At 43.4% G+C, this 26,167-nt stretch overlaps 1 protein-coding gene across 1 annotated transcript in view; it reads left to right on the forward strand.

Moving 5' to 3' along the window:
• adgrb2 (adhesion G protein-coupled receptor B2) overlaps nt 1-26,167 on the forward strand; it is a 538,535-nt gene that overhangs the window by 467,325 nt on the left and 45,043 nt on the right. Inside the window, exons 18-23 of the mRNA XM_079522669.1 lie at nt 108-211; nt 5,828-5,930; nt 9,708-9,858; nt 12,766-12,835; nt 17,411-17,477; nt 24,365-24,450. Of these exons, the coding sequence (XP_079378795.1) occupies nt 108-211; nt 5,828-5,930; nt 9,708-9,858; nt 12,766-12,835; nt 17,411-17,477; nt 24,365-24,450 (581 nt within the window). The remainder of the gene's footprint in view (nt 1-107; nt 212-5,827; nt 5,931-9,707; nt 9,859-12,765; nt 12,836-17,410; nt 17,478-24,364; nt 24,451-26,167) is intronic.

The following is a 26,167-nucleotide window of genomic DNA, read 5'->3' on the forward strand; positions in this document are numbered from 1 at the left end:
CAACTTGTTAATGATGTCCTTTGCTCTTCTCTTGTCTCTCTCCTTTCCACCTACCTTCCCCCTCTCTCTCTCTCTCTCTCTCTCTCTTTCTCTCTCTCTCTCTCCAGGCCATGGGTCCTTCCGGTATGCCCTCGGTGCCCCTCATGGTGGGCTGTGGCATCTCCTGTACTGCCCTGCTCATCCTGTTGCTTATCTATGCTGCCTTCTGGAGGTGACCGACACACACACACACACACACACACACACACTTATATTTTTACCCACTCACAAACGCTAACCCCAAAACAGTCACATATCCATCGTACATGTAGGCTACAGAGTTACGCTATTAGATATTACGTTTTATCACAGTACCTGTGTGGCCTCTTCCCTTCTTTTTTGTTTGGCCCAGGGGGTGGCGGAGTGATGAAACTGACAGAGAGAGTTATAAGCCCAATCAGTGTTTTGAGTTGATAACTGTTGACAACAGTTGAACATGAACTGTGGCCTCTTTCTTTCATCCATTAAGACCTGAGGCCGATTCTACAAAGGCCTTTTCAGTTTTCTGAAAAACATATAGCTATATTATTGGTTCTCAAACTTTTTCATGTTAACACATTGAGAGCCCACGCTTAACTGCCCAAAATCACTTTCACCTAGAAAATCCATTCACATTTTTTATAATTCAGCTGACTGTGGAGACACATGCTGGAACTTTTTACTTTGAAATGTTTTATAGTTTCTGAGTTATTTAATTTAAACGCCAAATGCATTCTCAATGGCGAAAAAAACAAACTTTGGCACCACGTGTTAAAAAAAAAAAAAAAAAGTGTTTTGATTTTTCTGATTTTTTTTACTAAAAAAAATAATGAAAAAAAACAAAAAAAAAACCCTTTTTTTTTCTTTTTTTTTTTTCCAAGACGTCCACAGACGTCTTGGGCTATGCACGTTGCGCAATACCCAGGACGTCCACAGACGTCTTGGGCACAAGATGTGTTAAGGACCCCCATCTCAACATGTTTTTTCCAGCCCGGGACCCCCAGAAGCAAAGATCTGAGTAAAAAAGTGGAGTTAGGAGGTTTTTGTCGAAGCGCTTTTTGATACTTTTCATTGGTTCAAATTTTTTTTTTTAACCAACACAGACGTGTTCCATTGATTTGACAAAAACCTCAAAAATTGAGTTAGGTGTGACAGTAAAAGTGAGAAACCAGTAAAAGCAAGAAAAACGGGCCGATAAGCGCCTGGTTTCGGGCCGTGGTCTGGGGGGGAGTGTCGGCGTGCTGAGCGGGATGGGACGAGGCGCGGCAGGTGTGCAGGCGGCCCTGGTTTTAACAAAATAAATTCAAAAAATGAAATAAACTATGACCAACGGGAGGCGATCCCCTGGCCCCCGATGGTTCGTTTCGCCCGTCCCCGGTGGCCCGGGGACCGGTGGTGGGGGGCATTCCGTCTCCCTTGGTGGGAGATGGCCTCAAAGGGAACGGGCCTCAACTCGTTTTTTCTCACTTTTACATGCTTTCTCACTTTTACTGTTAACATGTATTCCAAGATTTGCATATTCACAATGTTTGGGGAAAAAAATAGCAGATCTATGAGCTTGTAGGCCTATATCTCTTATATCAGAGAATGCCACAGACGAAAAACAGTCTTAAGTCCACACTATTGATCCATAATGTATAAATGATAGATGGGTTCAGGACAATGAGGCCTTTTCGTGGAGGGGTCAGAGTGAAATTTGGACTGTTTTTCGTCTGTGGTACTCAATTGTACACTGAGGATTTCACAGTGGTAATTTGTGGTCCCAGGGATTATAAGAAATACAAAATGTTGTGTCAACTGGGGGTCCGTGGCTTAATGCATATGGATCCTTGGTTGAGAATCAATGGGCTAAGGTTACCCAGTTGCTCTTCCTGAGCGAGTGCTAGCGGAATGCTGTTTGTAGTTGTTTTTCTTCAAACCTTGTGGTGGTGTTCTGTGTCTGTCACTTTCAGAGATGCTCTGAAGCCTATCTGAAGGTGACTGACACACGCACAACCGGGCCTGATACTTCAACTGTCAGTTCTTGTTTTGTCAGTGCTGTGGGTCATGCCAAACTTACAAATGACTAACAGAGAGCAAATGGTGAATGGCAAAGCTGGCTTTGCAGCCATACACCACCACCACCAACAACAACAGATGGACAGATTATTTTAACAACTCGGCCACTGCCAACAAGTCAGAGTTTGGTCCGTACGTCCTTCTGTCAGAATCTGTCCTGTTGCCCCTCTCTCTAGGCCAGTCACAATTATTACATACAGCGCCTGATCGCAATTACTCATTTAATTATTTTGTTATTTTCGATAATGGTTTAGGATCATTTTTGCATAAAGCTTTATGAATGACATATTTCTGTCATTATTTCAGTGTCGTCGTCCACACGTTTTTAACCACTTGCAACCTGGTGCCCCATAGTTAAACATTTTTGGAAAGATTTTCATACATTAAAAAAAAGTAAACGAATGGAAATAAAATAGCTGATCTACACGCTCACTTGTGGCATGTTGTGAGCTTGTAGATTGGCAATCGTGTTTATTTTGTTTTGAAATTATATAATTGTTAAGGATATGGCCAGGTTTGGCCATACACTGACACCACGGCGCGTAAACAGTGCCTCAAACTGTGACTCCGCCCACAACCGGGGAAAGTTGTGATTTGCGCTCGTTCCCTGCAATGCAATTTGCGGCATTTTCAAAACAATATTGAGCAGAGTAGCGATTATCAAACGTATTTGCAATGCCATACGTTGAAAGATCTGTTGCCCGTGGACAAGGCACGCTACCTCCGCAAGTTAGATAGCATCGGCATAGATGTTTGTCCGTATGTGATTAAGGATTGGACCAAGTTGCATTGGCAGCCATAGAAAATTCTTACCCCAGGCTAAAACCGGATGTGACGTTTTTGGGCGTTCCTGTCTAGCGTGGTGTCAGTGTATAGTAGATTATTTATTTTGGTACCGGACATCATTTCTTTGTATAGTATATTTCAGTATTAGGCTTTGTATAGGCCTATTTAAGTGCCTAAAAGGCAAAGAGAAATGTATTTTTTATTTATATGTTCCAATTTTTCTATATCAAAACCACAATCAAATCATTAATCACAATTATTTCTATGACAATTAAGCATCAACTAAAAATGCATGATCGTAACAACCTTACCTCTCTTTATTCTCAGTTTTACTGTTAACGTATATTCCAAGATTTGCACAAATATTCACAATGTTTGAAAAAAAAATAGCAGATCTATGAGCTTGTAGGCCTATATCTCTTATATCAGAGTTAATTGTACACTGAGGATTTCACAGTGGTAATTTGGGGTCCCAGGGATTATAAGAAATACAAAATTTGGTGTCAACAGGGGGTCCGTGGCAACTCATTCAGTGCCACCTGGTGAACACCAGTTTTGGCCCTCGTTGCCACCGAAGCCCATTATAAATAAAAGAAAGAAAATTAAATTATATTGTTCATGTAATGTGCATGTCATCACCTGACATGCAGATTAGAGCAATTTTCTAAATATGGATAAAAAAATATATACTTTTTTTTTTCAAAAAGGCGCCAATGGCACTCACGGCCACCAGGGGCAGGCATCCAAAGGCGTCCTGTGGCACTGAGACAGTTTTAATGCATATTAAACTGGGGATCCTTGGTTGAGAATCACTGGGCTAAGCTTACCCAGTTGCTCTTCCTGAGTGAGTGCTAGCGGAATGCTGTTTGTAGTTGTTTTTCTTCAAACCCTGTGGTGGTTTTCTGTGTCTGTCACTTTCAGAGATGCTCTGAAGCCTATCTGAAGGTGACTGACACACGCACAACCGGGCCTGATACTTCTACTGTCAGTTCTTGTTTTGTCAGTGGTGTGGGTCATGCCAAACTTACAAATGACTAACAGAGAGCAAAGGGTGAATGGCAAAGCTGGCTTTGCAGCCATACACCACCAACAACAACAACAGATGGACAGATTATTTTAACAACTCGGCCACTGCCAACAAGTCAGAGTTTGGTCCGTACGTTCTTCTGTCAGAATCTGTCCTGTTGCCCCTCTCTCTAGGCCAGTCACAATTATTACATACAGCGCCTGATCGCAATTACTCATTTCATTATTTTGTTATTTTCCATAATGGTTTAGGATCATTTTTGCATAAAGCTGTATGAATGACATATTTCTGTCATTATTTCAGTGTCGTCGTCCACACGTTTTTAACCACTTGCAACCTGGTGCCCTATAGTTAAACATTTTTGGAAAGATTTTCATACATTAAAAAAAAGTAAACGAATGGAAAGAAAATAGCTGATCTACACGCTCACTTGTGTGGCACGTTGTGAGCTTGTAGATTGGCAATCGTGTTTATTTTGTTTTGAAATTATATAATTCTTAAGGATATGGCCAGGTTTGGCCATAGTAGATTATTTATTTTGGTACCGGACATCATTTCTTTGTATAGTATATTTCACTATTAGGCTTTGTATAGGCCTATTTAAGTGCCTAAAAGGAAAAGAGAAATGTATTTTTTATTTATATGTTCCAATTTTTCTATATCAAAACCACAATCAAATCATTAATCACAATTATTTCTATGACAATTAAGCATCAACTAAAAATGCATGATCGTAACAACCTTACCTCTCTTTATTCTCAGTTTTACTGTTAACGTATATTCCAAGATTTGCACAAATATTCACAATGTTTGAAAAAAAAAATTAGCAGATCTATGAGCTTGTAGACCTATATCTCTTATATCAGAGTTAATTATACACTGAGGATTTCACAGTGGTAATTTGGGGTCCCAGGGATTATAAATAATACAAAATTTGGTGTCAACTGGGGGTCCGTGGCAACTCATTCAGTGCCACCTGGTGAACACCAGTTTTGGCCCTCGTTGCCACCGAAGCCCATTATAAATAAAAGAAAGAAAATGAAATTATATTGTGCATGTAATGTGCATGTCATCACCTGACATGCAGATTAGAGCAATTTTCAAAATATGGATAACAAAAAAATAATAATATATTTTTCAAAAAGGCGTACAAAGGCGCCAATGGCACTCGCGGCCACCAGGGGCAGGCGTCCAAAGGCGTCCTGTGGCACTGAGACAGTTTTAATGCATATTAAACTGGGGATCCTTGGTTGAGAATCACTGGGCTAAGCTTACCCAGTTGCTCCTCCTGAGCGAGTGCTAGCGGAATGCTGTTTGTAGTTGTTTTTCTTCAAACCCTGTGGTGGTTTTCTGTGTCTGTCACTTTCAGAGATGTTCTGAAGCCTATCTGAAGGTGACTGACACACGCACAACCGGGCCTGATACTTCTGTCAGTTCTTGTTTTGTCAGTGGTGTGGGTCATGCCAAACTTACAAATGACTAACAGAGAGCAAATGGTGAATGACAAAGCTGGCTTTGCAGCCATACACCACCACCACCACCAACAACAACAACAGATGGACAGATTATTTTAACAACTCGGCCACTGCCAACAAGTCAGAGTTTGGTCCGTACGTCCTTCTGTCAGAGTCTCTGACAGTATCTGTCCTGTCGCCCCTCTCTCTAGGCCAGTCACAATTAATACAGCGCCTGATCGCAATTACAGCTGCTGTACAGTATGAATGCCATATTTCTGTCATTATTTCAGTGTCCACATGTTATTAACCACAATTATTTCTATGACAATTAAGCATCAACTAAAAATGCATGATTGTAACAACCTTACCTCTCTTTATTTATCGTTTTTCTCTCTCTCTCTCTCTCTCTCTCTCTCTCTCTCTCTCTCTCTCTCTCTCTCTCTCTCTCTCTCTCTCTCGACTCTCTCTCTGTGTACCGTAGGTATATTCGTTCGGAGAGATCAATCATCTTGGTGAATTTCTGTCTCTCCATCCTGGCCTCCAATATGCTCATTCTTGTGGGACAATCCCAAACGCTTGGCAAGGTAAGACACAGCTTCAGACAACCACGCACACATGCACGCATGCACGCATATACCCACATAATACACTTCCGCCCACATGGAGGTTGGGTTAGTGTGGGTTAACACCACTGGCGGAACAACTTGGTACCGGGCCAGGGGGGTGACCGCACGATGCCACATACTATCCCATCGACGGTGACGCTTGACGTCGCGTAACATCACTTTAAAACAAACATATCCCAACAACTGCATATAAGTTGCTCTCTCAACTTGATTAAGGTGTCAGACAAGCTAATACAAATGGTAGTTCTTTGTATGATTGCTTGCATGTGTGCAAGCACCAGATACCCACAGAGCTCGCAGGTAAAAGTCCCTGCTCTACAGTGCACGGTGGACCCACTTCTGAACTAAAATGTTATATGGCACGGCGGCCAACAGTTCCAAGTACATCCTTGCAGGCAGTGACAGTGAGTAGGTCAGGGGTTCTCAACCCGTGGGTCGCGACCCCTCGGGTGGTCGCCAAATTATTTTAGGGTGTCCCCAAATTATTTACAAAAAAAAAAAAAAGATTTTCTTTTAAATTTTATTTTCACGATTTTTCAAAAATAGCAGACCTACAAGCTCGTAGCGCGCCACTCGGTGGCGCGCTATGAGCTTGTAGATCTGCTATTTTTCAATAGCTAAATTATAACATAATGCTTAAAACACCAAAAGGGGTTCCCGACCAAAATGGGTTAAGGTTATTGTAGCAGTCAATTTATATTGGGGGTCGGGAGGGGGCGGGGCGGGGGTCCCGAGACGTTGCCAAAGCATTTTCGGGGGTCCCCGGCCAAAAACGTTGAGAACCCCTGGAGTAGGCTACTGTAGCCTGCCTGTTTTGGGCAGCTGCTGATTTTACCAGCGTAATACTTTTACAATTAATGAATTACTCACCTAATGCTGGCTGCATGCCGCCTTAGAGGATCCACTTCCACCATGTTTAACGTATATTCCAAAGTGTGTACATTGTTTAAGTCAAAGATGCGCAGCATGGCTCTCATATGGTAAACATATAAACTTTGGCTAAAAGCATGTGTTTAATCCACCACCACGACCACCATCACTTCTAATGTTTACAGTGTGTCAGTCCCTCCCTCCCGGCATCATGATCTGAAACACAACTGTCTGTCATGTCATGGAAACGGTCTGTTTCGGCTACAACCCAAACAGACTTCCTCTTCAAAATAAGAGCTATACTTGTAATGATTAGTCAACACTAGTTTTATTTCTTAAGTGAACTTGCAGGATGTGAAGATAGATTTGTAGCGCCCTGAGAGATAATGCTTTGAATGGGTATCTGTCGTGAGTGACTGTGTAACGCTGTGTGGTCGTCGATCGATCATCTGACAGCCCGGGCCCCTGGAGTCACAGGCCGGGGTGAAACGACACCCCCATCCCCCCCTGTACCTCCGCCCCTGGTTAACACCATGCACCAGTATTTCAGGAAAAATGCCTTGATCAGCATCCTCATAACAAGGCTATGCTGCAAAATCAATTGAGTGTCAAGGTCTTTTCATTTTCTAATGCTGTGTGCTACTAGTGTGAACGCAGCATAACACACACTTTCCACCAGTGTTGAGCTGGTTGGGTTCTTTTTTCCCGCGTCATTTTGAACCACTTCCGAGTGTTACAACTGAAAACGTGTGGGTTCTGAACCCTAAAATTTTGTTCGGAACGGGAACCACAAAATCGCTGGTTCATCTTGTGAACCGTGGCGACATACTTGGGTGTGTCAATAATCAGTAGGTTGGAAGACGGAAAGACACTGATGCGATATGTAAACATAATGCAATCTGCAATAATAGCACGAACGCTCGCTGCAGCTAATCTAAACCTAAGTAGCTTTATAAGCATAATAATAATAAACAAACATACGTTCCCACTGCCAAAGCCAAAATGAAACCCTCCAACCAAAACCAAGACTTAAATGTCATGTAAAAAGGGCGATCCAGAAGATGTGTAAACAGGGAGCTCTCACACATTCATGCAGGAAAACACGTGGATACTGTTTACTTCCGTTTGTGCTGTGCGGCGGCCCGTATTAGGCTCTGCAATGACCCCAGTGTATGACGTATTCCTTCTTATTCAATATTTGGTGTTTAGGTACATTAGCGCCACCAACTGAACCAAAGAGTACAAAAGCTCTGTTTAAATCTGGTGGAAAGGTCGGCCGGTTTCCTAGAAAGCAACACGGTTCCAAGAATCTCGTACGGCACTGGTTCTAGAACCAAAGATTATTTTGGTGGAAAGGAAAGGGGGCCTTAGAGAACTGGACTTGAGTTACAGCTGTGCTTGGACCACGTTTTACGTCTACACCAAATCTCTTTGCCAAAAATTGCCGATCTACAAGCTGTAGACAGTGTGAAGCATTGTCAGCTTATAGTTCTTCTTTTTTTGGCTAATGTTCCCGCCAGAATGATATTATGAATGCTGGGGTTCAAGTGGTAAAAACCACGGTAACACAGGCCTGAGTTGACTCTGTGCTTGGTGTGTGCTTTTTAACCCACTATACCAAATCTCTTACTCTTACCCCAAACTAGCCAATCTGTACAATGTACAAGCTCAAAACACATACAAAAGCTTGTACAAGTTTAATATTTTTGGCTAATGTTCCCCGCAGAATGGATGCTGAGGGGTTAAAAGTTTAAAACCCTCAGGAATTTACAAAATTACCTATGTGCATTGTACGCAAACGTAACAACAGCAGCACAAAAGGTCTGCTGCACTGTAGCCAATTATTCCACAAGGAAGCTAGTCGTTAACGGCCTCATAATTGGTGTTGAGCAAATTGTTCCCTCCTCTTTGTGTTTCAATCTCCTTGTTTGTTCCTCTCTCTCTCGCTCGCTCGCTCGCTCGCTCGCTGTCTCCCCTCCCGCTTCAGTTTGTAGGTTTTATTCAACAGCTATGAAGAGTGTTTTTGTGAAAGAGACGTTTCCACTCGAACAATTCAGCCTTCTCAGACAAGCGCTGTTTCCCTGTCAAACTTTTCCAGAACGTGTCTCTTAACTAAATGCTCTCTCTCTCTATCTCTCTCTCTCTCTCGCTCTCTCTCTCTCTCTCACACCTTCTCTGTCTATCACCTTCCTTCGTCCTCTCTTAGACTCTCGCCTCTCTCTTTCTCGTTGTTGTTCTCTCGCTCTTGCTCTCTCTGTCACTTTTTCACTCTCTCTCATGATCTGAATTGCTTAGTTATTTTTTTGTTTTGTTTTTAGTTTGTCTCGTCGTTGTCTAATGTTATGTTTAGTCATATTATGTTGTCGGAATGTTACTGTGCGTTACATGTTTCTATATCAGTGGTGCTCAAAGTATTTCATGTCAATGAAAGCCCCAAAATTATATGTATTTGGCCGACGACCCCCATCTGAAAATATGTTGTACCAGGGACCTCCCAGAAGCAAAGATTTGAGTTAAAAACGTTTGCTGTGAAAGAATATACATTCAAAGATGTTCACACATTTTCATGATTTTTCAAAAATAGCAGATCTACCTAGCTCGAGCTATGAGCTTGTAGATCTGCTATTTTTTCAATAGCTAAAGTATAACATAATTAATCCAGCTGTGTCTCTCTCCTCGTAGAGTCTGCAGTGCACTGTGACTGCTGCCTTTCTCCATTTCTTCTTCTTCTCTCTCCTCGTATAGGGTCTGTGCACTGTGACTGCTGCCTTTCTCCATTTCTTCTTCTTCTCTCTCCTCGTATAGGGTCTGTGCACTGTGACTGCTGCCTTTCTCCATTTCTTCTTCTTCTCTCTCCTCGTATAGGGTCTGTGCACTGTGACTGCTGCCTTCCTCCATTTCTTCTTCCTGGCGTCTTTCTGCTGGGTTCTGACAGAGGCCTGGCAGTCCTACCTGGCAGTCATCGGCAAGATGAGGTCTCGCCTCATACGCAAGCGCTTTCTGTGCCTGGGCTGGGGTAAGGACTCAGTTGGTGCATTATGTATCTTTTTTTCCCCAAAATGTACAAAAAAGCCAAGTATTTGAAAGCAACTAGTAACTATATTAACGCTGACCATTTGGTTGCCCTATGCATGATATGTTTGTGCTGCCAGTTGTCCTATAGTTGTCCTATAAGTAGTGCAGTGAAGTAAAAATCATTATTTGCCTCTGAGATGTAGTGGAGTAGGAGCTAAATGTATAGAACAATAGCAATAAGTAGCTCAAAACTGTACTTAAGTGCAATACTTGAGTATATACTTTCCACCATGTTCCTTTCCACCACTGAATGGATTCATACATCACACACACGCATGCATGTGCACGCACACACAAAGCACACACACAAAGCTCTAGTCTCTTTGTACACGCTCGCCGTCCATTCAGTCCCCGTCTCCATGCCACGACAACAACACAATGTATACATCCTCCTCCGTGAGTGTGTCTCACTCACGGACACGTCGTCGCCGTGAGTCGGGTGACGGGGGAATAAAAGGAAGGCGCTGGGATAACATCTCCCCCTCTCCCCTGTCCGTCCGTCCCCGGGGAATCACAGCCGCCACCACCACCCCGACCTCCCCGTTCATTTCACCAGCCATCGATCCCAACTATCTGATCCGTGGAGGCACAGATGGCCTTAACAGATATGGTTGTTGGAACGGACAGCCAGAGGACAACAGAGGAAGAAAGGGGGGACATGTTGTGGACGGTGGGGGGATGTTAGTGGGGGGGGGGGGGGGGGGGGCAGTTGTGGTCGGTAACTAAAGTACACTTACTCGAATACTGTACTTAACCACTTAGACCCCATTACGGCTGAGCGGCGTCCCTCAGGGCTCTCTATGCTGGTGTTTGCTAGGGCTAATACACCCTCTGATGCTTCCTCATCCCATCAGCTATCATTTGTCACTGGCTCATGTAGTGTAACTACTATTCCCCCCCTCTGAAGAAAATGCGAAGAAAAACGCGATGGAAAAAAGAAAAAGAAAAAAATGCGAAGGAGAAATGTGAAGGAAAATGCGAAGAGAAAATGCACACACACACACACAGAGAGAGAGAAAAAGAAAGAAAAAGAAAATTCTGATTGATATCAGTTGCCATGGTAACTAGAGACTGGACTGTGTAAGAGGGAGCAGACTGCATATGCGAGCGCTTTTGTGTGTTTGTGTGTGTGTGTGTGTGCGTGTGCGTGCGTGCGTGCGGGTGCGTGTGCGGGTGGGCATACGTGTTCGCGCCCGTCCGCTTGTTGCAACAACTGTGTTTAAGTTCCATCTAAGGGAAAGGTCCCTTCCTAATTGAACGTTTCTGCCTCCTGGCGAGTGGTCAGGCCTGCTGTCCCACCGTCTTCCTCGTTAGCCCTAATGTGACTTTCTCTGATTGCTTTTCATTTTGCCGCCTTAATCGCAGCTTTGTTAATTACATGAATATTTCTCAGCCAAGCTCATTATCAAACCAGCATATTTCTGCCGTTTAGTTGGCACACGCTGGCTGACACTCACTCACATACTCATATGCGCTGGCAAACACGTAAAAACACAGGAGCGTGCATACACGCACAGAATGATCAGCCCACATACTTTCAATCGTAGTTTCATGAACTCCCTTTCTCTATCAGTCTCGCATCAACATACTGTACGGGGGCATACACCGCCACCCATCACCCACCACCGCCCAACCTGCTACACTACACACACACACACACACACACACACACACACACACACACACACACACACACACAGGCATCCTCCATTATGGAGAGCGCTGCTAGCCTGAGATGAAAGTGCGCCAGGAAGGTCCGCACCGCTGGTGTATAGCTATTATAAGCAAGCTTATAATAATATCTATAGCAGTGGTTCTAAAGAAGAAGAAAAAGGACCTGCCCAAATTGACATGGATTTGGCTGCAGCAGACCCCCATCTGGAATGATGTTGTGCCAGGGACCTCATAAGAGAAAGAAATTAGTCAGATGAGACTAAAGTGATTAAACAGATTGTTTTTGACGGTGGGGACCCCCTGGAGCATTAGAAGCTCTGATCTACAGTATACCGACTGGGGTTCAGAGGGAATGAATAGCTCTCTTGCCTGTGGCTATATGCTCTTTGATACAAGCTAGGTTCCGTGCCTGGAGCGAGGTATAGGTTGCATGTGTGTGTAAGGTTACCTACTATTGCATGTGCTGCTTAGCATTTAAATAGGAAGAGCTGTATTACGTGGTCGTTCCTTCGGAAAACAACATGAGACTGACGTGCTCTGTTACTTTCTGGCACGACCGAACACTGTTTATTTATTTTTTATTTTTTTAAAGATATTTTTGGGCGCTTTTTTGCTTTTATTGACAGATTTACAGCAGCTTGACAGAAGAGGGGGATGGGGCGGGGGGGGGGGGGGGGTGGACAGTGAGACACACAGCAAGGTTCGTCAGGATTGGGACTCGAACCCGCGACACACTGCCATGCGCGATTACCAGCCAAGGTGCCTGGACCGCTAAGCCGGCCCAGGCCCCAACACAGTTTGTGTCTCCTCTCTCTCTCTCTCTCTTCCTCTCTCTTCCTCTCTCTCTATCTCTCTCTCTCTCTCTCTCACTCTCAGTGGTGTAAGTAACTAAGTACATTTACTTTACTGTACTTAAATGTAAAATATTTAGGTATTTGTACTTTACTTGAGTCTTTCCAGTACTTCTACTTCTACTCCACTGCATCTCAGAGGCAAATATTGTGCTTTTAATCCATTACATTTATTTGAAAACTTCAGTTACTAGTTTTAACCACTGAACCACTGAAAATAGCGGATCTACAAGCTCACAATGTGTCGCATCGCGACAAATTGTGATCTTGTAGTTCTGCAATTTTCAAAAGATTTTAAAACTTGAAAACTTCCTTCCTGGCAGGTCTTCCAGCCCTAGTTGTGGCCGTGACGGTGGGCTTCACCAGAGCACGAGGCTACGGGACGGCCAGCTAGTGAGTACCACCCCAACACACGCACAAACACACACACACACACACACACACACACGCTATGTCTCATTGCATCATCATATACATGTTATACACAGGGTATAAAGCTTTTTTTTTTTTTTTAAAGTAGTATCATTTTTTATTGCGGTCACTTTGGGACAAATAGCAGCATTTTTTCTCAAGACTATTTAAATAGTATACAAAAAAACCCTCAGATTGAATGTTTAAAGGTAGCAGCTCTGTTTACATGTGCAGTAGGTCTACTTGGTACTGATAGTAGTCTACTTGGTACACACACACACACACGCACGCACGCACGCACGCACACACCCACGCACACCCCTGACCTGATCTCATCCCCGTTCGGATTTCTTCCTCCCACCTAACCTCGGTGGAAAGTTGTAAAAGTGAAACGGCTCAGCAGCTGAAACTCCACCACCGGCAGCCAATTAGCAGTGAAATTATTTTTGTTGGGAGTGACAGCTCCTCTTGACGGAGAATTACCCCAAAAAAAAAAAAGAAACACACAATCGCTCACGGTATTATGCATTGCAACGTATCAGCGCTGAAACGTATTATCATAGTAGTGTTTGCCTGCTATATGTCAGTTAGCCGTGCTTGGTAGTTCGTGGCAAATTTCATACATAGAGTAGATAATTGGAAATGGAATATGAGTAAAGACTCATATCTTCCCTGGCTTGCATTTAATTGCACTCACACTCTCACAGCTATCTGCAAAGTACTGTAGGTCCTGGAAATGTTAATCCAAGCATGTATTTATGTTATGTTACCTCCCACCCCCTAATGGATATGTAATTTCCACGGAAGCCGCAAATTCATAGAAGCATAATGGATCATCACTGACTGGTTTACTGGTGAATGGACATTGGACATAATAACCTGCTGTATAATACATCTGCACTGTGTGTCACCTGCAGCCACTCATCTTACAGCAGGAAATGAAACAATTCCACTGTAATCTTCAAGCTATTCGCTATTTTAATGCGCTACTTTGATTAGAATTCCTAAACAGTCGGTCTTCTATGTATATTAAGCAACTCATTAACTTGAGAACTGTGTTTTACTAAACATCCGCTCTATGCTTTTGGCCTGTGTGTAATATTCTTCTTTTTTTTCTTTTTTCTTTTTTTGTCGCTCTCTCTCTCCCTCTCTGTTATTGAGCTGTAATTAAGACAACCCAGAAGGTTCCGTATACTACGATCATATCACTGGGGGAGAAATTTGAACTCATTAAATCGCAATAAGGCTCAAACTGAAATGGAATTACGCAAGACCGTTTGCAATTTGGGGATGTGTGTGAGCTGATGCATTCTACATAGTGAGTGTGCGATGTACCAAGGGCCTTGCTCAAAGTACTTTGGAGCCCTTGTGCTTACCAGAAAGTTAAAGTTGAACTGTGGAGTGTTTTTTTACTGCTAGTAGTAGTAGCGCTACTGAGCAAAGTGAATCCCTATTCACTACAATAACAAAAGACACTAACCACATTATTTTCAGGCACACACCCTCAACAGGATTTACAGTAGCTCTGCACAAAACATAGACACAGAGCTGGTATTGTCAATCAAATGAAGAAGACAGGAAGGGACATCCTCTCCAAGCTGCAGCGTTGAAAACCAGATATAAACATCCCATTTTAAAGCTACAATCCAGGACTTATTTTGATGAACAAAAATGTATTCTATAACCAATCTGTGTTAGAGCGTATTCATACAATATAACTAGCATGTCTGTAGCCTGAGATCATTTCCCATTTGTGGGTTACTGACCCGCTCGGGAGTGGAAATAACTTTACGTCATGTTGTAGTCACTGAGCCCACTGAGCCCATCAACGCGTTGTGAGAAGATCTTCTCAAAGCACAACGCAATCAAAGTTCTGGATCTCTCCTCACATTAGTCCTTCCCTAACATTTCAGTCAGTCAGTTTTTATTTGTTGATGAAATTGTCAATATAGTTAGTCTTAGTTTTAGTCATCATAGCTTAGTTTTTATTTTTGTTTTTGTTTAGCTTTCGTCAGTGAAAATGGGTAGTCAACGGACATTTTTCGTCTTAGTTTAGTCAACGAAATCAACACTGATCTGAGGTAAGGGATCAACGCATATAAATGCATTGCTTTCTGCAGTGTTGATTTCGTCAAATGTTTGTCGACTACCTTTTTCACAGACGAATCAAAATATAAACTAAGCTATGATGACTAAAACTAAGACTAACTATACTGGCAATACTTGTCAACAAATTAAAACTAGACTAAAATGTTAGGGAGGGGCTAATGGAGAAGAGATCCAGTAAAACTAAAAGACAAGTAATTTTATGTTTGGTTGCGTTCTGAAAATAGCCAATCTACAAGCTCACAACGTGTCGCAGCGCAACGCGTTGAGAGCTTTTAGATCGACTATTGTCAGCATGCAAACAAGTGTAAAATCAGCCATTACGACGCCATCAAGGCCCGCCAAAATACAGTTTAGTCGACCTAACCAACTGTATTTAGTCGACTAAAATCTTATGATATTTAGTCGACTAAAACTAGACTTAACACTAAAACATTTCACATGACTAAAATATGACTAAAACTAAATTTAATTTCATTCCAAAGACGGCAAATCTAAATTTGATTTCAACGCTAGACTACTGAACAATCGATTGTCTCGGTTTTCCACGGCACTTGGTGTGTGCATCGTTGTTTGGCAAAAACCCCTCTGGCTTTCCCTGACATTTTTCGTATTAAAGCTACAGATTATATCCTTGATGGGACTGAGTTTTCTGTTCAAGCCCGTTGAGCCAGAAGCTCAAGCAAAATAACAAATCAATGTCTTTGTACTTTATAGTTTACCCGTATCATCCTGCAACAGAGACTGATTAACACCTTCCGTGCTTTATATTAAAATATGACATATACCCAGGCTATCTGGGATTGTTTAATTACCTTTGGAGCATACACCAAAGTATTTGCGCCTTTGATCCATGAAAATCCCCCTGAAAATAGTCCCATTAGTTAGAGAAACTAAAATTCCAAAAAAATCATTATGCTTTAAGTAGCACGTGACATGCCAAACTAGGGGGTTTTCGTGATGCTGAATCCATTCCAAGCACTAGTTTTGCTCTTTCGGCTAAATTTGGCCATAGCCACTTGCCCAAATGTGTGTGTTTTTGTGCAAAGCTAATGCTTGCAATGGATTCAGCATCATGGGAACCCCCTAGTTTGACATGTCACATGTTACTTAAAGTATAATGACATTTGGAATTATTTGCCTTATATTGGTTGATAATGGTACCCCAACTTTCAGCAGCTGTCACAAAGTTTCCCAAGGGAGTTAAGGTTGGAACAAATGTATATGTGATAGTAGACACCTGTATGAACACATTTGTGAAGAAAGCCAGTGGTAAGCATTTTTTTTGCAGATTTGCCACACATTTTGCAAATTTTCCCTTATTACATAGTTTGTTGTCGAACCGAAAGATAATCCACCGTCGTGAACAACAAACAGTACTGGCATATGGAGCCCAGTGTAAAACCCTGTTCACTTGCATTGAACTCATTTTCCCAGAAGCCCTTGCAGCACAGTGCACAGGTCGATTTCCGGTTATGTCATCGTAACGCGTCGGCCTCATCACCAGGTCCGCGACAAATCCGCTATTTATTTTAAATTATTAAAAAACGGCGAATTAAACACATAAAACAAATACCGGGTTTAGTGTATTACGCAGGGGTAGACAATGTATTAAATAGCGTGGAACGTGGGTTATGCACCACCTCACCCTCTCATGCAAGTAATTGAAAAGATATAAAGTCACAACACCAAATTTGATGTATTGCTTTGTTCAAAATATAATATTTTGGAGTTCCTGAACAAGCCTCCCTCCTCGCCTACAAAGTGCTGCTCATCAGCGATGGTTAATGTAAAACCATGATGTAAATAAAATGCCTTGTGATAGGCGGCAGCCGAAGCAGCAGCGTTTATGTAGCCTAATGTATTATAAAATATATAACCATCCCGTGGCGCACTCTGTCTGCATGCTCTGGGCTGCCTGTCAGCCTGTCTGTCACCTCGATCCGTTAGTAGAAAGCAGGCAGCGAGCGACGGCCACAACCACGTTGTGTTCTGGAAGCGTCATTCAAAACCCTGATAGGGTTGCGTGAAGGGGGAGCTACCTGGTTCTTCTTCTTATACGTGGGTGACTGGTCTATTTGGCAGTCCGTTACCGCCACCTAGCGACATTATAGCGTTTTAATAAAGTGTGTGTTCTTGTGTAAAGGGTCAATAAAAAATGAGAATGCAACGGGACTTTGCCGTTTTATCTGGAGACCGTCTCCGTCTGAAAGAGGCCTAACTCTGGGGGAGCCCGGGTTCGAACTGGCAACCTTGCGGTTACCATCCAGCCACTCTACCCCTGAGCCACCGCCGCCGTGATGAGATGATATGATGTTTGTTTTCTCAGAGCGATGGAGTATTTCACAGCGGAGTCCGACAATCTTTCACAAAAGCGCTGCACTGTATGGATGTTGCTTGGTTTTTCTAACTATGTCTTCCCTGTGTCCTCCTGTGTGCCTTGTTTACCAGTTGCTGGCTGTCCTTGGATGGTGGTCTGCTCTATGCCTTTGTAGGGCCTGCAGCTGTCATTGTTCTGGTGAGTTTTGATGTACTGTCTACTCTAGTGTTTCCTCGTCCTCGCTGACAGACAGTCAGTTCAATGGTTGTATAGTGTTTCCTCCTCGCTGACAGTCAGTTCAATGGTTGCTGGAGGCTCCAATCTCAGGGATCTAGACAGTTATGTGTTGCACACACACACACACACACACACACACACACACACACACACACACACACACACACACACACACACACACACACACATATATGTATGCAGACACATCAATATGATAAAGCAAGCGCTTCAATATTTGATTTCATCAAAGTCCACTGTGATGAAACAGATTACAGTTCCTTACCACTACCCAGACGCCCTGACAGAATTATCTGTGTAGCCAATTCTCCCACTCAACCATACTTATATGGGCTATGGGCTAGGAACCTTTCAAGTTATGCTTTCCTTATTTTCCATTGGGATTTGTGTTTGTTGGCCAGCTTTGAGTTATAAGCTGTGTGTGTGTGTGTGTGTGTGTGTGTGTGTGCGCGCGCGCACGCGGGGGCGGGCATGCCTGGCATTGCAACATTTTGACGCTTTTCTGTGACACACCGGAGCGTTTTGAATTCCAATTAAAACACATCATGGCGTCTAGGCTGTATACAAAAGGACATCATTTTTGTCACTGTAATACTTTTCGAATGTTGTTTATCAATCTGTCGAAAAGCGAACAAAAAAACAATGTAGAAGAGAACAATTAGGTACAAAAAGAATCACCGGCTGTTTATGTTTTATTCATGGCATTTTCAATTTCACTATGTTGCGCGTGTGTGTGTGTGTGTGTGTGTGTGTGTGTGTGTGTGTGTGTGTGTGTGTGGCCACGTTTGCGCACGCACACGCGTGTGCAAACGTTGCCATGCGTGTTCACGCCTATGTTTGTGTTTGCCTACAAACTGTGGTGTGTTTCCATCAGCCGAGGTGGGGATCGGGTGGTTTCCATTTACTTGGCCCTGAATTTGTGAAATATCATTTTGTGTTTGTGTGCGTGCGTGCGTGCGTGCATGCGCATTTGCGCTGCATGCGTGCGTGCGACCCGTGCATGTCTGCTCGTGCATTTGTTCCCGCGTACAAATACCTTTTCCTCCCCTGACTTTGTGAGCTATACCGTAACGGCGGCTATACATCAAAGGTCTATGCATGTGATATGCATGTAGACGGTGTGCGCGAGTCCCAGGTCCCCGGTGTTGTGGCTATAGGGTCTGCTCTGACAACACCGCTGTAATGAGAGTGGGGCGTCAGGCAGAGAAACACAGCTTCCCATAGGACTCATCTCTAATTAAGCCATTAAGACCTGGAACGCATCTGTGTCACCGTAGCGTTTAATCACGTTATTTTATACTTTAGCTGTTGAAAAATCATGAAAATGTGCTCCAAATCTTTGAATACATACAGTATGCTTTCACAGCGTTTTTAACTCAAATATTTGCTTCTGGGAGGTCCCTGGAACAACATATTTTGAGATGTGGGTCGGCGGCCAAATACAGTACATGTAATTCTGGTGGTTCTTGACATGGAAGCGTTTGATCAACACTGACAGAAACATTTTTCAGACATGCCTTTAGAAGGCATTTGTAGAATGGGGTCCTCAGGTCTTAATGGCTTAATGAACCTGGCCTTGGGCAAATAGCAGAGCGGGATGCTGCTGACTCACAACGCTCCATCAGCCCAGACACGACTAGAATGGCAATGGCTCGCCCATAGTCTGGCACTGTGTGGGCATGTATCCATGCCAGATGTAGACACAAAGAGATGATAGAATACCCAGAGAAAGAGGATGGGATCGTCAGAGGTTTAAGATAAAGAATTCTGCCAGAAATCAAATGGAAATGAATCACTTAAAAGAGGCGATGAAACCCCTAGGCTGATTTTTTCAGTTTGCTTTCCAGTTCAGGTTTAATACTACAGCAGGGTAACAAAACACATGCTGCACAAGAAAGACTGACCTTGTAGTACACCGTGATATATTTATAAGCAACACAGCTGCAGCGAATACGTGTGTTAAAAGTACACCATGGCTAGGGGACACGGTGGCACAGTCGGTAGTGCTGTCGCCTCACAGCTAGAAGGTCCTGTGTTCGATTCCCGCTGGGGACGTGTTCCCTCCTCCGCATCATCAGTGCCCATACCCGAGGCGGGGTTGGCGAAAGGGCCTTTCTGTGTGGAGTTTGCATGTTCTCCCCGTGTCCCCTAGGGTAGGTACCCTCACAAAGAACATGCCGTAATCTTGGTCTCTAAACTACCTCCCCCTGGCCAGCCGGGTTGCCTGATGGAGGGGAAAGGAACTGGTCGGAATAACGCGTTCCTTCCACGCGATATGTCCGGCCGGGGAAACTCCCCCCTGTCAGGTGAAAAGAAGCAGCTTGGACTCCTCATGCATAGAAGGAAGCATGAGGTCAGTCCGCTGCCCCCCAGAGGAAGTGTAGCGCCCAGAATTACATTAGATAATTGACACTGGGTGAAAAAAATGGGTTGCAAATTCGTGGGATAAAATGTATTTAAAAAAGAATAGTACACCATGGCTCTGGGCACACCTAAATTAAGTAACACACCCACTGTTAATTTCATTAGCAGCAGCTGCATATAGCTTATAGCCTGCCATGGTGTTGTGTACATGATTCTTTAATCTGCTCTGCAGTATCTTCTTTTAGCCAGTAAACAAACTACGAAAGCAGCCTATAGAGTTTCACTTGCCTCTTTAAGCCCTGTATACAGTTTTGAGGTATGATATGAATAGTGAAACTTGCAGATACAAGCTGGTACAGCTGCTTGCAAGCTTGTAGATCTGTTCAGATTTTCACTATTATTATTATTTATTTAATTTTACTTAGGTATTTACTTTTGAAAGAAAACCAATGCAACCCATAGGCTGTGAAATTCTTCTTTCAGAGCCTGTTGCCGTTTCTCAGAGAAAATTCAACCGGCATGCATGCACTTGCACCTCCAAACTTACATATCATATTATATAGCACTATAATTGATGACGCTGACATATTCACGGGAGACGCAACTACAACAGATGTTATAATAAATTCATAAAACCCCACATTACGTTTTTATCTGTCACATAAAAATTGATAGTTCCATTACGTCAGTCGTGGGACATGGTTTTGTATCTCATAATAAGCATGTGAAATCAAACTAGACCTGAGGTGCTCAGTCATTAAACCTCCTAACTTGATCAAGAGTAAAGGCCCTTGCAGAGTGTTGCGCATTTTTGAGGTGGCACACGTCTCCAAAGAAGTGCTTTGTGTGTCCCTATGTATGTGTGTTGTGTATGTCCGCTTGAATGCGGCAATAACACTGGGTGACCTGAAGTGTCACTGTTGTGCAGCCTAACACACACACACACACACACACACACACACACACACACACAGACACTGCTCACTTCACATTATGGTGTAATCTTTTGGAAAAAAGACACAAATTAAAAATAAATCTGAAATGTCGATCTCCAAGGACCTTAGCAGCCCACCTTGACAACATAATGATAACTAATAATTGCATGCTGTGTTAAAGGTATTGGCGATGAAGGCAATATGAAGCTACTGTACAATTCAATTACATTTTCAATTCAATTTTAGCGCCAAACAATAACAAGTTGTCTCAACGAGACACATTACATATAGAGCAGAGACCCAACATTGTCCCACCCCGAGCGACAAAACGACCATGCTTTTGTCACTGCTATCACAACATCATATTATCATGTAGTATAGCATTGATTTTGCATTGTTTTCCATGTCATGTTCTCATCTGGGTGCGTGGGGGGTTGGCATTTTGTCACTGTTATAGTGTAAATAACATGTCCATGTTCTCATCTGGGTGCGTGGGGGGTTGGCATTTTACACCTCTGGCTGCCTGTCAGTCGTTTAAAGTCTGCCTGCTGCAATCCTGTGCAAGCCACAGTCTTCTGCACCTTAAAACCTGCATACTTCCCCCAGGGCTCCATACTAGTACCACACCTATGTTCCCTCTAAGTCCTGCATACTTCCCCCAGGGCTCCATACTAGTACCACACCTATGTTCCCTCTAAGTCCTGCATACTTCCCCCAGGGCTCCATACTAGTACCACACCTATGTTCCCTCTAAGTCCTGCATTCTTCCCCCAGGGCTCCATACTAGTACCACACCTATGTTCCCTCTAAGTCCTGCATACTTCCCCCAGGGCTCCATACTAGTACCACACCTATGTTCCCTCTAAGTCCTGCATACTTCCCCCAGGGCTCCATACTAGTACCACACCTATGTTCCCTCTAAGTCCTGCATGCTTCCCCCAGGGCTCCATACTAGTACCACACCTATGTTCCCTCTAAGTCCTGCATTCTTCCCCCAGGGCTCCATACTAGTACCACACCTATGTTCCCTCTAAGTCCTGCATACTTCCCCCAGGGCTCCATACTAGTACCACACCTATGTTCCCTCTAAGTCCTGCATACTTCCCCCAGGGCTCCATACTAGTACCACACCTATGTTCCCTCTAAGTCCTGCATACTTCCCCCAGGGCTCCATACTAGTACCACACCTATGTTCCCTCTAAGTCCTGCATGCTTCCCCCAGGGCTCCATACTAGTACCACACCTATGTTCCCTCTAAGTCCTGCATACTTCCCCCAGGGCTCCATACTAGTACCACACCTATGTTCCCTCTAAGTCCTGCATACTTCCCCCAGGGCTCCATACTAGTACCACACCTATGTTCCCTCTAAGTCCTGCATACTTCCCCCAGGGCTCCATACTAGTACCACACCTATGTTCCCTCTAAGTCCTGCATACTTCCCCCAGGGCTCCATACTAGTACCACACCTATGTTCCCTCTAAGTCCTGCATACTTCCCCCAGGGCTCCATACTAGTACCACACCTATGTTCCCTCTAAGTCCTGCATACTTCCCCCAGGGCTCCATACTAGTACCACACCTATGTTCCCTCTAAGTCCTGCATACTTCCCCCAGGGCTCCATACTAGTACCACACCTATGTTCCCTCTAAGTCCTGCATACTTCCCCCAGGGCTCCATACTAGTACCACACCTATGTTCCCTCTAAGTCCTGCATACTTCCCCCAGGGCTCCATACTAGTACCACACCTATGTTCCCTCTAAGTCCTGCATACTTCCCCCAGGGCTCCATACTAGTACCACACCTATGTTCCCTCTAAGTCCTGCATACTTCCCCCAGGGCTCCATACTAGTACCACACCTATTTTCCCTCTAACCTAATCTCTTCACTGAAAAATAGCCAGGCTTGTAGACCTGCTATATTTTCACAGCTTGTTCACCCCAGAATAGGGACTAGTGGTTAAACATACAATATCCTGCTTGTCTGGTTCCTAATCTTCACCTCAAGCTTTATTTTTCCATTTCCTGACCACCAGCTTCTCAGTATTAAGTACTGCATGGTGGTTGATACAGTATGATTTCATATATTTTGCAGTAATTTGGTAATGACGAGCCGAAGGGGGCGTGGGGGGAGAGAGAGAGAGAGAGAGAGAGAGGTTAGAGTAAAGGGGAAAGACCATGGCAGAGCATACACAATGAGGATTATAAAGGGACATGTCATCCGCGTAGAAAATCCCCCAGATGGGGCAGTGTTTCCCGAATAGAAAGTGTGTGTGTGTGTGTGTGTGTGTGTGTGTGTGTGTGTGTGTGTGTGTGTGTGTGTGTGTGTGTGTGTGTGTGTGTGTGTGTGTGTGTGTGTGTGTGTGTGTGTGTGTGTGTGTGTGTGTGTGTGTGTGTGTGTGTGTGTGTGTGTGTGTGTGTGTGTGTGTGTGTGTGTGTGTGTGTGTGTGATGTTTGTCACACTTAGCAGGCAGGCTAACCAGTTAGAGGAGCATTGGGTATTCAAGGCACTATAGACAGTTGCACACATCAGAATGGTGTCCTGCAGTGGTGTTCATTCCAGTGGAAAGTTCACAGGATTGCAGAGTAGTGTTGTATAGACACCTTAACAGACGACGTCACACTGATAAGCAACAGCATGCGCGTGCTTACCGGTAGCAGAAGAACCCTTCCTCGCATAAGATGCAATGGAAAAGTTCTAACTGCAGTCACGTGTAGAAAATGCCCCATCAAACTTTCAGATGCTGTTTTTCTCCCAGTGTGGAGGGAGAATGATTAGGATTTTTATTGTATTCTCTCACTCTTGAAATATATAATCCATTGGTTTCTGTTGTGTGTGAAGAATAATAGCAATTCAAAGCAGTTGTCCTCAAAACCACACCTCCAGTCGCTGTCATAAGGTGCGCTCATGAAGAGCCTGTTTGTCCATGGCTGCACGCGCACCTGCAGCCCATCAAGTATAATAATTTATTTATAATTTATTATAATTTATGCTTCATCCCGCAATGGTGTCGCGCACGCAGACCTCTACGCTCACAACAGTCGCATCCGTGATGCGATTTGAGCTTGTATATCAGCTGTTCTCTGTGCGCAATACTGTTGCGCTTTGAAGTATAAATGTCTCCTATAAGGTGCATCTCACTAGCCAACACACAAGAGGAGGTTGAATGAAATGAAAGCTTTGGAGATCTGTTGGGAATTGATTACATGAAACAGTCACCCGTGCGCCCAGTCCCAATGTTTGTAAACAAATCATTGGTCTATACTCGAGTCCTTGACTCGTCTCGAGTCCTCATTTTCATGTTCCCGGGTCTCGTCTCGGTCTCGCACAGAATTTGACTTGGACTTGACTCAGTCTCGGACCAAGGGACTCGGGACTCGGGACACCGAGTCCACTCGAGTCACTACGCAGTGCAATGAAATAAATGTATTATTCACCCATTAACATTATCAGAGAGCTGTATGTATAATAATGTTGTTTAACCTATAATCACATTTTGAAAGAAACGATTAACTCTTTCTTTCCTGTCTAGGTGAACATGCTCATCGGAATAGTGGTTTTTAATAAACTGATGTCACGAGATGGCATCTCAGACAAGTCTAAGAAACAGCGGGCAGGGTAAGTTAACCTCCGCCAACTCACCACCAGCACAAACATACTCCACGCACGCAAATACACACACATATGCACACACACACACACACACACACAAAGCACACCGACCTATACCCACGCGACTGTCAATTCTGATTTCTGACGCTCCGCTTCATTAGATTAATTGTAACCTATGACAGACACAAACCGAGACACCGTCGCCATATGTTTGTCCAGGATCCGTTAACACAACACAGACTCACCTAAATATATAATAAAAACAACTACTTTGAACGCATTCAACAAATATACCATCCAGTTTGGCAAGGAACTGATCATTAGACACTCCAACGCGTCTGTTGAAAAACTGAAATACTTGGCAGGTGACAAGGTGATTGCGTATCAGTAAACACCACATGACACATTTTACTAATTTGATTCTACTAAATTATTATTATTATTATTCATTTATTTATTTTCTGATTGTGCACACAAATAAGTGCACAGATATTCACGTGTACATAGAGTACACACACGCATGTCCGCATGCATGCATGCACGCGCACACACACACACACGCACGCACACGCACACACACACGCACATACCCAGTTATTGTACAGCCAGCCAGTGCATGCTTGCAGGCTCCCATGCCCATGCACACCCCACAGAGTGGTGGTTTATCATCCTTACTAATCCAATGAGTGCAGAATATATCTGCAGCCTCCAGCCATAGATCTATGTTTCCAGTTCCATACACATCTGTTTAATCTTCTCTTTTTCACCCCCCATCCCCCCTCTCTCTCTCTCCACACATTCTCTCCGTTGTCGGTCGCCCAGACAAATTAAAATGAGTGTTGATTTCGTCGACTAAAACTGTGACGAAAAATGTCTGTCCACTACCCTTTTTCACTGAGAAAAACTAAATAAAAACTAAACTACGATGACTAAAACTATTAAAGACAAAACTACTGACAATTGATTTAGTTAACAAATAAAAAATAGACTAAAATGTTAGGGAGTGGACAAGAGATCCAGTAGAACTGAAAGACAAGTCATTTTACAAAATCAACTGTATATAAGATAAGATATTATGATATTTAGTCGACAAAAACTAGAAACACTATTCAAAAGACTATGACAAAAAAATAAAAATAAATAAAAGATTGCTGTCACAATCAACACTCCTAAGGGTTAACAGTAGAGACTGGCCAGGTTAGTTATATTAGCTTTCACCCCAAGTGATGCAATCGAGATAAGAGATTAACCAAGTAGGCTATTTGTTACATAACCACTTGAACCCTATGCTGGTTGACCAGAGTCCCTCAGGGCTCTATCCCGGTGCCCTTTCAGTTGTTGTGTTTTGCTCTACATTAAATATCTTTGCTTAAAATTGCTGATCCACAAGCTCACAATGCAAGATCTGCAATTTTCTTCTTTTCAAAGGTGTCCCCACAATATGGGATGTTAGAGTTTGAGTGGTCAAGTAAAATTAGGAAAACCACGATGGAGAAGTACTTACAAGGAGAAGCATTCAAAATTTAACTTGAGTAAACTCGAATAAAAGTGCAAAATTATTTGCATCAATATAGAGCGCCAAATGTAAAAGTACTAATTATGCAGAATGGCCCATTTCACAATCATATTATTGGGTTGTAATTACTAATGCATTAGTGTGTTCACCATTTTAATGTTGCAATAATTAGTGTGTTCACCATTTTAATGTTGCAGCTGGTAAAGA

Source organism: Electrona antarctica, assembly GCF_951216825.1.
Source record: "Electrona antarctica genome assembly, chromosome: 15".
Taxonomy (NCBI): Eukaryota; Metazoa; Chordata; class Actinopteri; order Myctophiformes; family Myctophidae; genus Electrona; species Electrona antarctica.